This window comes from Motacilla alba, chromosome 5 (genome assembly GCF_015832195.1).
Source record: "Motacilla alba alba isolate MOTALB_02 chromosome 5, Motacilla_alba_V1.0_pri, whole genome shotgun sequence".
NCBI lineage: Eukaryota > Metazoa > Chordata > Aves > Passeriformes > Motacillidae > Motacilla > Motacilla alba.
In genome coordinates, this window is record NC_052020.1 from 41601656 (window position 1) to 41617160 (window position 15505).

The 15505-nt window shown below is 38.0% G+C and overlaps 1 protein-coding gene across 28 annotated transcripts in view; it reads left to right on the forward strand.

Moving 5' to 3' along the window:
• Window positions 1-15505, forward strand: part of NRXN3 (neurexin 3) — a 961434-nt gene that overhangs the window by 820589 nt on the left and 125340 nt on the right. For all 28 annotated transcript variants that reach the window (XR_005257043.1, XR_005257044.1, XM_038137596.1 and 25 more), the window contains one exon: window positions 6513-6684. Coding sequence is in view for 26 of the 28 variants with exons in the window: in XM_038137596.1 (XP_037993524.1) it covers window positions 6513-6684 (172 nt within the window). In the remaining 2 variants the exon portion in view is untranslated. The remainder of the gene's footprint in view (window positions 1-6512; window positions 6685-15505) is intronic.

The following is a 15505-nucleotide window of genomic DNA, read 5'->3' on the forward strand; positions in this document are numbered from 1 at the left end:
GTTTAAAAAAGAATCAATTTAGATGAGATAAATGACCTCCTATAAAATTTTAGTGGAGAGTAGATTATAACAATTGTCCTTTTTAGCCTTATAAATTATGTATCGCTGAGAACTGCTTGTTTTAAAAACTATGCCCCAAAAGGGTAATAATTTCTATATATATTTATCCTCTGTGTGTGTGTGTGTGTGATTCTTTCTGATAAATAGGTTTTAACAGGCATTGAGTAGATCTGGTTGAGCACCTTAAAGAAGCAATAACAGTATATAACAAAAAATTACCTGCTGCTTCTTATACCAGCTCTCAAAATCAAACAAAAATACCTGACCTGTGTATTTCCTCTCCCGTTAACGTTTTTCCTTGTTTCAAGATAAATGTAACTTCAAGGCACCCTAATCAAAAAACTTCCAAGTCAGGTGAGCTTCAATACCTGTCATTTCTCTCAGAGCATTTGCTGGTTTTGTTGGTTATCATATTTGCCAGAGTGGCAATACTAATTCTTGAGTGTTCCTCTCCTGCTGTCTGTGTTTGGACAAAGGCAGACTTCAATCAGTAAAGTCTCCCTTTACCCAGGCCTGGAGTTTTTTTACATATTGAATCCTGATTTCAGACTTCCCTCTCATTAAAAACAGTACTGAATATGGCCAGCCAGAGAAGAGTAGAACTGCCTTATGTTCTGTGCTGAATACAGGTTCTAATACTTCCCCTCCTAAAATCCATTGACACATGTATAGTAGAAAGATCTGTCCAGCCATGCGTTCAGTTCTAGCTGCAGCCCAGAAGGCCCTCTAAGGACAATGCTGGTTTTTACTACCTTTCTAATCAGCAAGAACTTTTTGAGTTTCTGTTTACAGTGAAAGTTCACATCAAGTGATTTGTACTTGTAGTAATAAATGAGGGTCCTCTGTGGAATATGCATCTGTACCTTCGGTTCTCCTGGATAACTCGCAACATTTAGCACTGTTCTGCAAAGCCCCCTTAACCACAGAGAGTGAGAATCCTTCAGAGGGACTAGCATTGAGAATCAAGTGTGAGGCAGAGCAAAAATAAAAAACAACCAGGCAAACAAAACCCCGAAGGAAATCAAGCAAAGAAAGTCTTAGAGAAAGAAGTGAAAACAAAGAGGAAGAAATAAAAGTTCAATCTCTTTTTAAAAACGTAGACTGTAAGTGTGAGGAGTCTAAGCAGAAGCAAGCTATTCCAGGAAGAGTAGTTCTCAAGGTTATAAAAAAACCAAAGAGATTTTCCTGAATTTAGAGAGTAGTGCAGTTGAAGTGTGTCTGCGTGGCTTTTTTGGGGGGGAGGGAAAGTTTACTAAACCTTCCTAGAGTGTGAAATAGCCAGCTGTATTACTAAAAGAGCTTATATCAATTTCAAATGTGAGCAGTAAAATAAGCAGTGATCTGCAGGATGGAATAACCAGGAGTACTGTCTGCCAGGTTTGGGCTGACGTCTAGCCATGCTGGAACCAGCCAGGGTGGGGGGAGGAGGCAGTACGTACAGCGGTTGCTGTTTAAATATTATGCAATAAAATGAGTGTGAGAAAACACAGCCTGGGATTGTAGTCAGATTTCAGGTGTGTTTTATAAATGCTTCCTTTAATTTTACATTTTGCTTCAGAAAAATAAGCAAGACAACACAAGAAAATACTGGGTTAAACTCTGCTTCTACTTCCATTGGTAGGAATTGAGTTTCTTCAACAGAATTGCTATTGATTCACATTGATGCAGCTAAGAGTAGGATCTGTCCTAATGCTGGAGTTCTCTCTCTTGGTTTTTGAAATGAAATGTTTTCTGAACACAGGGAAAAATATATACTTTTAGTGTGGACAATTTAAATTTTAGATTTAGAAAACTAAAACCTAAGAGTGAAGCCCTTTCCAGAGCACAGAGTGCATGTGGCTGTTCATGTATGTGTACCCTCTAACACAGTCTGCTTATCTTACAAAATCACTGCCAACCCCATTTTACTTTCTTCCTACCTGCTCTGCTACATAAAGACAGATGCCTTGAAAATGTAAAGGCATGACATATAGAAAGCATAGACCTAACAATTTGCACACAGGACAGGCTCTGCTTCTCTTTGAATGAAGGGAAACAAAAGTTAAAGCATACCTGCTAAAATGTAAGACCTCAGACCTATTTTGAAGGAACAGGTTTTGAAGGGGTTGAATGTAGAAGCTGAGGAAAGCTTAAGACCTGCTCCTCACAGATTGTAGTTGCTCTCAGGGCTGAAATGTTTGGATTGGTAGTATATAATCAGTGTTTAAGTGAAATATATCTGGATTTTCAGGGCTTGTAGAGCTTAGAAAGATAGATGTCTATAACTCCTCCGTCACAGATAAAGAATCTGGTTTACAGAAAGGTAAAAGAAAAGGTTGCCCAAAGTGAACCAATGCTTCAGGGCAAGCAATAAATTGCTGGTTTCCTGATCCAGGCTGTAGATTAGCTCTTGTGTCATTCAACAATGTTGAAAGTGTTTGGTAAGTGTGCATATAACAAACTATTTCCAGGAGTCTGTGTGAAGTAGACAGGTCAAGGAGGAGCCTTGTACATTCTTTTTTCTCCGTACTTTGTGCTTTTTTTGTTCTTTTAACTTATCTACAACCATTCCATTATGTGATCGTAATTGCATTTCTAAATTCTTGGAGACATAATGGCAGAAGTTTATCTCCAGAAGTACTGTAAGGAATGAAGTGGTAATGTGGCTTTTGAGGGCAGCAGTTTGTGGGACAAATTAGCACAAGACAAATTCTTGAAAAAATATTAAAAATCCTTTTTGGCACAGTAGACTTAAAGAAAGAAGAGAAAAAGTAAGATAGATTGAATGCTGAGTTCACTTCATTATTTATAAATAAAATGGTTCTCAGTTTTCCAGGACATAGTGCCAGCACTTGATGTCACTTGAAGGTTTCAAAAATAATAAATGATAGTTGCTTTTTCATGGAAAGTTTTTGGGGCACTCAGTGAATACCAATATAGAGAGGAAAAAAATTGCACTGTCTGTTAAAATTCTCTTGAACCCTTTTGGGCCACGTAACTTGTTTGCTCTGTGTGGCTCTGTGTTCACCTTTTCCCTTGCTGCATAGTTATGATTTTTTTTTCCTATAGCTACAAAATAGATGTTACAGGTAGTGGCTCAAATACAAACCTTTCTTTGTCACATATTTACTGGTCTAGTTAATACCTTTGTTTGGTTATGTGGAAAGAAAATCCACCCGCAGAATGTGTGGGGAAAGGAATGAAAGGCTATGTCCATAATGAAGCGTTAAACTGTAAAGGTAAAACTTGTCTTTCAGATTTAGAAGGAAGGTAGGTCTTGGTAAAAGCTGTTTTTAATGAAGTATTGTAGTGCAAGAAACTGGAATTGAAGAGATGTTGAAAATAAGTTGTGGATTTGCCCCTTGTGTCCATGGTCACTGTTCTCTGCTGTAGGATTTTCTCTTTCTTTTGCTTTACTTTATTTTTTTTTTCTTCTGCAAGGAATGCATAAACTAACTGCTAATTTTTTTCATAGTGTCTGGTGCCCTGGAGATTTAAAATATCATAAATAAACTGTATCTTGGGGTCTGTGTGTGCAGTTTGGCTTCAGTAGCCCTACCTTTGACATTTTGTGTTGTGTTTTATTCTGGTAATTGGAATAAAACCATTTTCATGGCAAGTTCCTACTCAGCTCAAATAAGAGTCTCAGAAGTTGTGATTCTGCAAAAGTTGAGTTAAAGAGTCACAGAGAGCTCTGCCCAAGAGTGATCTGAAGAGAGCTGGAATAGACTGTTCACAAGAACCATGATTTCTTTAAGACAAATTTTTGCACTTCTTAATTGCAACAAAGTGTTACACTGCTTTTAGAAGGGCTGTCTTCTCTGGCTCTGGGAGGGGATGCCTCTTGGGATGGGGAAGGCACCAGTTTGCTCTTTTCCCCTTCTCTCCATCAGACTAAAGGCCCCTGGCATTTTGCAGTCCTCTGCTTCCAGAACCTTATCTCTTTCCCAGTTTGCCCTCTTATCACTAGCTCTTTAAATAGGTCTTTTCCTTCAAGCCCTGGGAAAGGAAATGGTAAAAGGTGCTGTCTCCTTTTCCTCTGAGGAGAAGTCAGAAACATTTCCTCATTCTGCAGAGATTAATTGAACTTCCCACCATCCTTTTCCCCAACTGCAAGTTTTTACCTTTGCCTCATTAAGCCTGTAGGCTTGAAGGTATGCAGCTTTCACTCTGCTGAATACCTTTTAATCCCTTCTTCTTCTGTGGTGGTGGTTCTAATCTGTTTCATTAGAAAAGGCGCAGGTCTTCATCTTAACTGCTCATGCTCTACCTTCACCAAGGCGGACTCTTCTTGGAGCAGCCACAGTTTGCCAAAGAAGCTTGGTGTCTTGATGGCAATTAAAAAGGAATGTGAGAAGTCATCCAGGAGGCTGATTGTAAGGCAATATCTTGCAAAACCACAGTATCAGTAGCCAGGTTACCTGGTTGCTATATGTTGAGTCTTTGAGGAAAAACTATTCACGTGTTCTTTGGTAATTGCTATGCAGGTAAAGATAATTATGTGGTTGCCAACAAAAGATTCACTAAAACAGAGCTGAGAGATGACTTACTTCATATGTCAAAGTGGTAAAGCTGTGCCAGCAAAGCTTTTATCTGAAATAAATCTTTGTTAACTGAAACTTCACTTATTTTTGGGCTAGCATAAGAGAAGAAACATTGGTTGTTTCCAAATGGCATCTGATTTCATGCATCTGCTGGGAGCAGCATCCACTTACCTCACAGTCCAGTGAAAAGAGAAGGATGATATTGATATCTTGAAGAAAAGTCCCTTCAAAGAATAACAGTATGAATGTATATGAGACTTTCTATCCAGCATACATTTAGCACAATCTAAAATTTACTGTTTTAGTGAGAGAAAAACCAAAATGCTTACTGTTTTCATTGCTAAGCTTCAAGTAGTTAAACCACTGTTCATGACCTCTTCAGCTACAGGACTGTTTTCTTTCCTTTCCTAAAATTCAGCTACAGGACTGTTTTCTTTCCTTTCCTAAAACAATGTTGTAGTCTGACACCAGGAAACTTGGTGTTAGGAAGAAAATGTCAAAAAAAAAAAAAAAAAGAAAAAAAGAAGGGTAGTGAAGATACAATGAACTTTTGATGAGTACTTTGGTATGAGTAAGCTTTGAAATGTAAGGTAAAGCAGGAATCAGAAAGACCTCTCTCAAACATGATGAAACTTTCAGAAAAATATTTTTTTGATACCAGGAGACAGGAATAAATCCAGGAGAGGAATCCAAGGTGGCCATCAAGTACAAGAGGAAAAGTTTCTTTCTTATTGCTGAGATGTGGTAATGTGCATGTAGTAAAGTTAGGGAAAAAGCCCTGAAGAATGGGGTCCTCTGTCCCCTAAGCAGATATGTAAGGTAGTAAATGGAACAGAATTGTCCTGTGACCCTTTATTTTACCTTAGTTTTTTTCAAGGAAGATATATTTGCATAGAAGATGGCCATCTACTCTCTGTTGTTTCAGTTTTATAGTATGGATAGCTAGCAAATATATTGGCTTCCTATATGATACATTTTAGTTCTGCCTGTCTATACCAGTTTTGGATATGTGCAGTGCACTTAATATGCCTTCGTAATTGTTGACACTAGCATATTGTGCCTCTCCTGAGTGTTTGAAGATGCATTCCTCTTAATTGTACAGCGATGAGAATTTCGGTTGCTATTTAAATCAGTACTATTAAATGCATTTATCTAATCAGAGTATACTCTGGGTGTGTATTTTGCAACCTAAAGTCATTAAATATGGTCATTTCTTGGAATCACCTGAGGGGACCTGCAGAAGGAAGTGTTGTGGCTACTTTAACAGGTTTTACCTGCTCTTCCCTTTCAGTCAGTGACTGGTGCAAAGTTTTGGGAAAACACAGCTTTATTGGTAGGGCACTCTTTGCTGCGTGATGGAGAAAAATTAGATGGGCAGCTCCTGTCTCTTAGGTAGCTTCCCTCCAGATTTCAGAGTCAGCTGATGACACTTCTGCTCCCTTCGAGTTCCATTCATCTTCTAACTGCATTCTTCCTGCTGGATCCCACAATTATTTTTTTGGGGAGTGAGGACTGTTTGTTTCCTGAGAAGAATTACAGAACAAAACAGGTGTTGAGATAACAGCCTGTCTGTGACTGCATTTTATATAACAAGTGACTAGTAATAATCAATAGAGATGTTGTTGCTCAAATAACTCTTTATCCACTTCTCCTGATTTTTGTTGCCTGGTTTCTCACCTGTCTTCTGTGATGTTTTATGGGAACAAATGAGTCACTGTCTTCAGGTGAATGCTGTAAAGAACAGTGTGAAAGAAAGTGCTTGCATTGAAGCAGAACCAATGAAATGTGTCCTGCGGAAGCTCAAAATGACACTTCTGTGTATTCTCCAGTGCCATCTACTGGCACAACTACCCACTCGAGACTTAGAGGCCAAGAACATTCTTCTAAGTGGCAGCAGTTTTAAAACACTTGTTTCTTTTCTTTTTTCAGGAGCAAGGCAAGATTGGTGTAGTCTTCAATATTGGCACAGTGGACATCTCTATTAAAGAGGAAAGCACACCTGTAAATGATGGCAAATACCACGTAGTACGTTTTACCAGGAATGGTGGCAATGCAACACTTCAGGTTGACAGCTGGCCAGTGAATGAACACTACCCCACAGGTACATATATTTTTGTTTTTGTTTTTCAGTGTATCTGTACCTATAACCAAATTTTTAATGACAACTGGTTGCTATATAAGTCTTTGTTGCTTTATCTCGACAATAAATTCACGAGCCTGGTGATGCATATTCTGTCTCTTGGAAAACAAACTAATGGTTCTTTACACTGGAAGAATAAGCATGCCAACTCTGTGGTATGATGTCCATAGATCATGCTATTTCAGAGGTCTCTAAGTGAATTGTGGTTCTACAAAGCCATTCAATGACAAAGCTGGTTTTGCTACTTGTGATATTTTCTAAATATTTAGGGTAGAAAAGTTTTGAACAGACTTTATGAAAAGGAATGGTGACTCTAGCCACACCCCAGATACTGTCTATATAAATATAGAGTAGAAATGTAAGGAACCTGGAAGATAAGCAAGTATTTGAGCAGCCCTTAGGCTTGCCTCATAATTTTTTATCATCTGAATTTCACTTTCTCTCTTAGGTTTGCAGATGCAAAGGTTAATACAGCATCTAGCCAAAACTTACAACTCCTAGTTGACTTTGTCAAAATACAGTGGAAAAATTCAATATTTTTGGAAATTATCACCCGAAATCCACCAGAAATAGTGAATAACTAGCTCTTGATACACTGTCACATGTTTTTATCCCACCACTGGCGAATCACAATGTCATGATACTTTGTCACCCTGCTAAAAGATCAAATTTACTCCAAGTGAAAAACAGATTGCGCTGTGTGCTGCTGACAGTGCATTAGATAGCTGAGGTGTGATGATTTGTATGGATATAAAAGGAAGAATGAACACAAGGAAAGGTCTCCAGTTCTTTCCACATTCCTCTTATTCATACATTGCCTAAGGTCAAGCCATGATGTTCTTGGTTTTCAATATTGAGTCTAAGAAACATTCAGTTGTTTATTTCTAGGTTGTACAGTAGTAACTCAGGACGGAAGGAAGATTTCTTGCTAGTGGTGTAGGAAATGTTCAAAAGAAATTTAAACTTAAATTATAGGAAATATCCTAACTTGAGGTTATATACTAATTTATGTGACATTATACAAATAAATTACTCCAAGAGGATGACTTCATCTCGTCTACTCCCTCACCCTGGAAGGTTTTTAAATGTAAGTCATCTGTGCTATATTGCTCTCTACTGCATATGTCCCTTTGTCAGTGTTTTGTGAGGTGCTGGCAAAAGGATACATCTCAATTATTAACCTTATTTCTGTGAGAAAATTCTTTTTGAAGAACACCATGACAGATATGCTGTGTTAGGTTCTAGCTCTGCTATCCATTGGTTTGAGAGGAAAGGTCCAACTGAGGATCTTTCTTCTGCTCCTTTCATCAATTATTTTGTAAAATACTTCCAATCCAGTTGGCAGCCAATTACAGTCACTACAAACACTATGAATAAATTTTCTTCTTATATTGCTTGCTGTAGTAAGTCTCTGGTGTAAAGAAACAAAATATTCAGCTCAATGCTTTAGAATTTTTTTTTAAGGGAAAATAAATCACACTCAGAGACTACCTCAGTACCCTGGGCTTCTGCCTTGGCTAAAGATTTTTTTATGTTTTCATTAGAAGATGTATGGTTTTATGGAATCAGCATTAATCTTATATTCTGAGCTACTATTGAGTGTGTGCAGTTGTACCCTAAGAAAAAAGGACACCATTTTCTTCCAGACACCTTTTCCTTTCTGTGCACGTATTTCAATTTTTGTCTCTTTGTGATGGTGAATTTTTCAGCCTGTCCCTGTGAAACTAAGGCTTATGGAACCATACTTTGTGTCTGCAGGTTTCTCCCTTATTTGTTTCCTACTTCTTTCAAACCAATATTTTAGCAAAATTAAAAAAAATATTAGGCAAAACCCCCTCCCCAAAAAAAAAACCAAACCAGAAGATATTACACTGTTGTGGGAAAAACCCAAGCAAACCAACAAACAGACAAAAACCCCAAGGGAGGAGGGCAAGGTTCCAGCCTTCCCGAAGGAAAGGACTGTGGCTTGATGTCAATTCATGTTAAATACCAGAATATCCATATAATAGAGTGTCATTATGAATGCCTAAGACTCAGAAAAGATTCAATGAATCAATTACTACAGGAAGCCGATACTTATTAGTCCCATTTTCTGTGCAGTCAATGGTTTTTTTAAAAAGACTGAACAGGAGCTTTTAAAATTAATTACTTGTTGTCTTTCACAAACCAAACTTGCACTGATGTTTTTTGATCTGACTGCAAGACCAAACCTGTGTTTAGCAGAGATTCAGTTCTGTAAAGGCTTTGGGGTTGGATGGACCCAGGCTCATCCAGTGTGTTTCAACTGGAACCTGCTGAAAATTTAATCATATCAAACTTGAGTGATAGTAGCTGAATAATCCCCTATGTTTTGCATAGCATCATGTCAATTCTGAAAACACAGTTATTTGTAGTGTTTAAAAAATATTGTATTTGTAGACCATACTTGTTTGGGCACACTGTGTTGTCTGTAAAATGAACAATTTCATGTGTGCTTGGTTTTCCACACAGTGCTATACCCTAATGTTTACAAATTTTATGAACTATCTAATGTTTCTTTGTCATCACACATGGTGCAATCTTCAGTCAGGGCTGCATTCTGAATGGCATTTCCCTGCTCCTCTCTGAGTTTTATTACTTGTGGAAGGATTATACATTAGACTCATAATTACTTACTCAATGAAAAGTACAAATAAAAGTTGGATATTCATTAAAAGAGCAAAGTGAGAGAATATTGGCTTTCTTTAAAATACAGTCTTTAGTTAAATTGAAATTAACTGAAACTAGCCCAATGGGACCAAAAGGCTCCAAAGCTGTATTTTTACAACTTCAAATAAAAGACAAGGAAAATAGAATGACAGCAAACTGTCTACTCAGGCACTGACATTTTGGGTTTTACAGCATCCAATTGCATTCCAGTCACCTGCAACGTGAGCTTTACACTTTCTTGTAAGGAAAAGGGTTGGAGAAAAATGGTAAAGGAGGGAATTAACTCGGAGATAAAGTTGGCTTTGTGACTGAAATAATGCAAATTACTAGGGATGATCTCTCATCTTTAGTGCCATTTCAAGGTACCAGAGCTTCTGTTACTGGGCAGTAAGACGGAACAGTGGCCCGGTATAGGTATCTGAGACAAAACTCCTGAGAACTGGGAGATGTCAAAGAAGTATCATTAGCACAGAGGCTGCTGTCTGCAATTCAGCTGTTGTGGTTCAGCCAAAACCATTGAGCTGTTTGTGATTTATTTGCAATAGTTCTGCTCTTTCTCCTTTCTCTCAAGAACACAATAAGGAGATGGGCTTTTTCCATAGGCTGTAGGGATAGCCAATTTCTTCATGCTTGATTCATTAAGTTGGTTATCACAATGTGATAGCATTTTTCTCAGTCAGGGTATAAAACTTTTGCTGTAGTCTAACATACAGTTTTCTATGGCTTCCTCACTTCTGTTGTCTCTCATGTTTCATCCTTTCAAGTATCTCCCAGAAAACAAGTTATGCTCGGTCATTGTTATTTTCCTGCTTTCATGTTCCTAGGGAGAGCCTTCTCTATACCTAAATAAATTGTTTAATGATGAAATTTGAGTAATTTTGGACCCATACTTCAGGAAGAGAAAGTATCTGACATGTTTTTATTTTGATTAAAATGAAACCTGTCAAATTTGAGACAGCTTACAGAAATTTTCAGAAGAGTTAGAAATAAATCTTCAGTTTCTGCGCAGAACTGGGATACCTCAGTCCTTAAGTTTTCATTATTTCTTAAGCAGGATGGGGGATTTTTATTCAGTTCACTGATATTCCTTGCAAATAAGTACTTCGTGTGGTGCCAGATTTGTAGTGTATGTCAAAACAAGCCTGATATTCCTGTTCGTTCATCCAGGCACCAACTACATTTTTTGCAGTAAGGAAAAAAAAAACCAAACAAAACTAGGTGAAGAGAAGCTGTAACGTAAGAGTATTCATGATAAAAAAAAAAATCTTATTGAAGTAATGTTTTAAAAGAGATGATTAAAGGAAAGAAGGCAACAGGTAGGAAGGAGCTGTCATTTAAAGAAAAGCATGATCCAGCAACACAAGTGTAGCCTGGATTTTTTAATGCATTTTAGAAAGAAGAATTAAGACAGTATTAAGCTACTGAATTATTATCAGGGTTCATTATTTCATTCATACAGTACATATTTTATATTTTTCCCCCTTTATCATTCTCAAGTTATCTCTCAGTCTTCTTGCAGTAGTCTTTGCCCTTTCAAATTACATTATTCTGCAGGTTTTTTGCTAGGGATCAAAGAAAAGAAATAGTTCATCCTCTATGCCCCTACTTCATTCAGTCTCTGAAGTACATTTCTGAGAGGAAATTGTATTTCTGGAAAAGCTGGACAGTTAGCTCTTGGCAGCAGAACTGACTGCTCTGGCCAGATAAGTGCATACCTATAAAACAAAAAACTGATTCTGAGACCATGATGTCTGTGCTGGAATTTTCTTTCAGAGTAGTTCCAGTTCCAAGGATTGCATGTTCCTGAACTGTTGGGCATATCTTTTTTCAATTTCATTTGAAAGCAATCCAATTTGAACTACATCTTTGTTAGTCTATGTGAGACAAAGTCTTTGTCTAAAACAATAAGCTTTCTAGAAACAGGTCAAAGTGATAGTGGTTTAGATTCTCCTACCTATCTAAAATATGAAAGGCATCAACCTTGCCTTGCTAAAATGTATTTCTTCATTTGCTAGGTGGAAAGGTTTGAAGTAGCTTTGTGCAACGCACGTTATGTAAGATAAGGAAGAAAACTGGCTGCGTTCTTACTTGCTTTTTTCAATAATTTTTCTAGCTTACTGAAGGAATACTGAAGGATGCTAGCAGCAGGACTCCTCTCAATTATCTAACATGGGTTTTGGTGTCTGGGGAGGTCCCTGCTGACTGGAACCTAGCCACTACTATTCCAGGCTATAAGAAGGGGGTGAGAAAAAATATAGGGAGCTACAGACCTGTTAGTCTAAACTCAGGTCCTGGAAAAATTATGAAGATTATACTGTATGCTACTGAAAGGCATTTAAAGAATAATGCAGTCATAAAGCACACTCAACGAGGGTTCACTAGGGGAATGTTCCATGTAACTAATTTTATGTCTTTCTATTGTAAGGTCCTCTGCCTCATGGATGAAGGGAAGGCAGTGGATGTTGTTTTCCCTAGATTTTAGTAATGCTTTTGATACCATCCCTCACAGCACCATTCCAGACAAGTTGCCCAGCTGTGGGATGAGCTGTGCACAGTGCACTGGGTTAGGAACTGGCTGAGCTGCAGAGCTCAGAGAGCTGTGGTGGATGGGGCTACACCTGCCTGGCAACTGGTCAGCAGAGCTGCTCCTCAAGGCTCAGTTCTAGGGACAGTTCTGTTCAATATATTCATTCTTCCATGGTAAGGTCACCTATCTCAAGGATGAAGGGAAGGTAGTGAATACAGGAAGTTTGCTAGTGAGACTAAACTGATAGGTGCTGTTGACCCCCTCAGGGGACAAGAAGCCTTGCAGGGGATTCTAGCTGGATGGGAGCATTGGACAATGATTAATGGGATAAAATATTTAATACTGAATACTGATTGAATACTGCTAATGTGAAATTGAAAGGGCATTTTATAAAAGAGGAACCTGAAGGTGGTTAAAGTAGTAAGTGTTGCATGGCACCCTCCAGTCCATGATGAGTACTATTTTAAATTTCTGTGAAAAATGAAAAAGCAGATTTCATTTCCAGAGATGTGGATATCCACAGATCCAGCTATCTTTAAATGCAGTGTTTGTTCTCAGTATCTCTAAAAATGGTTCTACTCATCTCTACAAAAAAAATTCAGTGAGTTTTACACAACTGTGACTATTGAATGAGAAGTCATAGTCTGCTTTAAAACAGGTCATTTATTGTCCTACTCAAGCCATTTATTACCTTTCTCTTGTTATTTTCAGTCTCCTTCCACGACTGGCATGATCTTTTTGTTCAATGAGGCCCATTTCCCACCTCATCCCTCTACTGAAAAGATTCTTCTCTTCTCTTCTCTTCTCTTCTCTTCTCTTCTCTTCTCTTCTCTTCTCTTCTCTTCTCTTCTCTTCTCTTCTCTTCTCCATTCTTTTAGGCTTTATTTAGTTTTTATCGACAACATTTTCTTTCTCTCCCTCTGTGATTTCCCAGACATGAGATAAATAGCCTTGTATCTTACAAGCTAAATACAATTACTGCTATCAAAACTGGAGTCTTTCTCTCCCTGTAAATGTCTCTTGGAAGCTGATAAGCTGTTCAAAGCAAACTGCAGGCTTCTGCCTAATCCTGAGATTAAACATAACCACCCAGAAGACAGCAAAGATAATTGAGGAGGGGGGGTTGGGGAAGGCAGGCAGGAGAGGAAGAGAGGAGGAGAAAATGAGATCCTCTCCTGAGATATTAAGAGGACATACAGAAAGCTCAAGGTTATTTGTAAAGGAATTACACAAAACACACAAGAGCTTGTTATGATGAGGAATTTCCTCAGATAATGCAGTGGTTGTTGTAGTTGTTAAAGACAAAATTTAGCAAGGATTTGTTTGATGTAAAGATACAGGGCAGCTCCCACTCATGATTGCTGATTTTTATATATTATCCCCATCTTATCCTGGAAACAGAAGGTCTCACAAGATTGTATCCAGATTCTTTATGCGTGCTAGAGTTCATCTCCCTGGCTTCATTGCTGAGCATGGCAAGACAGTAGATGTCCCAAGAAGCAGGGGACTGAGCTGACTTCTCTGTGCTCTGTTTTGGTACCTGCTGACCAACCTAGAAAATAAGAGTGCCTTAATTGTGGGGAAATTGTGTGTGATATCTCTATTAGTCTTCATTTATATAGGCAAAATTACTGAAGGTTAATAGTTTTTATGAGTCAGACCAATACAGTTGAAAAAATCTGCCTCATTTCAGGATATATAAGTTCTTCATGGTAGGTTTTTGGGGTTTTTTTAATCAGTGGCATTACATTTTTCTCCTTCTGTAATTTTTTTGCATTTTCTCTTTCTGAAAGCTTGTCTGTTTTTAACTGTTATCAACGAAATATTGCCTCTTCCAACTTTGCTTTATTTAATTTATAATGCATTAGACAAGAAAAAGAAGGTAAGTTTAGATGGTCTAATAGTAGCATCACTAGGGAAATTAGGAGAAGACTACATATCCTTTCTTCAGCTGACATGTGCACTGATATTGTAAATAATATGCAATGTTGTGATTATTAGTTCTTGTGAGCTCAGTTATACAAAGCCTAATGCTGATTGTGAAACTAACATGGAAGACTCAAAAGCAGAACTAATGGAGTTGTCTGAGTCATTGCAACAAGTTCTTTCTAAGTTTGTACTTATCCCTGCACCGTACCTCTACATGACTCTTGTTGCACCACTTCAGTGATTTACAAATGTTCAGTAATGGAGCCTTAAAAGAAATTTCTAGTTCTCTGTGCTGTTCAGCACCTGGGTCCTCCTCCCCCAAATTCATTCTGTGTGTTGCAGAATCCCTTTGACATGTCATTTCCTCTTTTTTCCACCCTTCAACTCCCCACAAAAACTTTGGCTTCTGTCTTCTTGTGTCCCTTCAGCAATCTTTTCCTTCCCTCAGACTTGAGGCTGCTATGATCTCCTTTTCACTTCTGAAACCTTGCTTCTGAAACCAAGGTAATAGTAAGAAGTTTGGCTGAACTCAGTTGTCTTCATGAAAATGGATCTTGTGCTGGATGACTTGGAATCGTTAATGTGTTGCTTGATCTGCAGGCTGAAGGGATTTTTTTCTTGGTACTGCCAGATCCCACTGTGGTCTTAATATTTTTCTATCCAAATGTCCTTCTGAGTGGGCAATGAGTAAGGAACACGGAACTGATTTTTTGATTAGCTCTGTAGGCTGAATGCCATCACCAGGGTTCTTGTCACATACTTTGTTGTGGATTTTGACTTTTCATATTGCACTCATTTTGTGGGACTTAAATGAGCTCTCAGATGCTTCCTATCAGCATGAATTGGAGACAGCATATAAAGTGCCTTTGACAGATTTACTGCATTTCATAATGAGCCTAAAACATATAAAAAGACAGGGTTAATAAAACAGAATTGGAGAAGCACATTTTGAAGGCAGTACTGCAACATATGTTGAAAGATCTGCCAAGAGGGATGATTAAAGCATGACAAGTTGATGAAATCAAGAGTTGATTGTAGCTTGTCACTGCAGGGCCATAGCATCTATAATATATTTATGGGGTTGGAAAACTGATAAATATGGCTACCTGATATAAACACTCAAGTTTTGTTCCCCTGTATCCAATGACATATAAAACTCCATATATGAAGTCATCAACAAACGAACATACTTTGAAATTTGTGCAAAAAACCTCATGTTAATGCATATGTTTCCATACTGCATGATGGAATATGATCTGACATGATATAAAAGTTACATAAATGTTGCTTAGAGTTTAACTGCTGTGTGCTTTGTGTTTCCCTTTTCCACAGAAATAAATGAAGCTGTAGTTTATTTCTGACTTGCTCCATCCTCAAAGAGTTTCATGAAAGTGTTGTAAGGACTTTCTGTCTTCCAAATTCTGTTTCTGAGGACAGAAGAGAGAAAAGAGAGAAAACAAACAAAAAGTTGGTTATATTGCAGCTTCCAGTATCCATTGCTCCTGTTTTGTTTCTTAAAACTGATCTGAGCTCTTGCAACACACTGCATTCAGTCTGAGTGAGATGTAGTTTTAACTTCACCAAGTACCTCAAGCCCATATGAGTGGCAGTCTGTCAAGCACTGGAATTTGTGCTTGG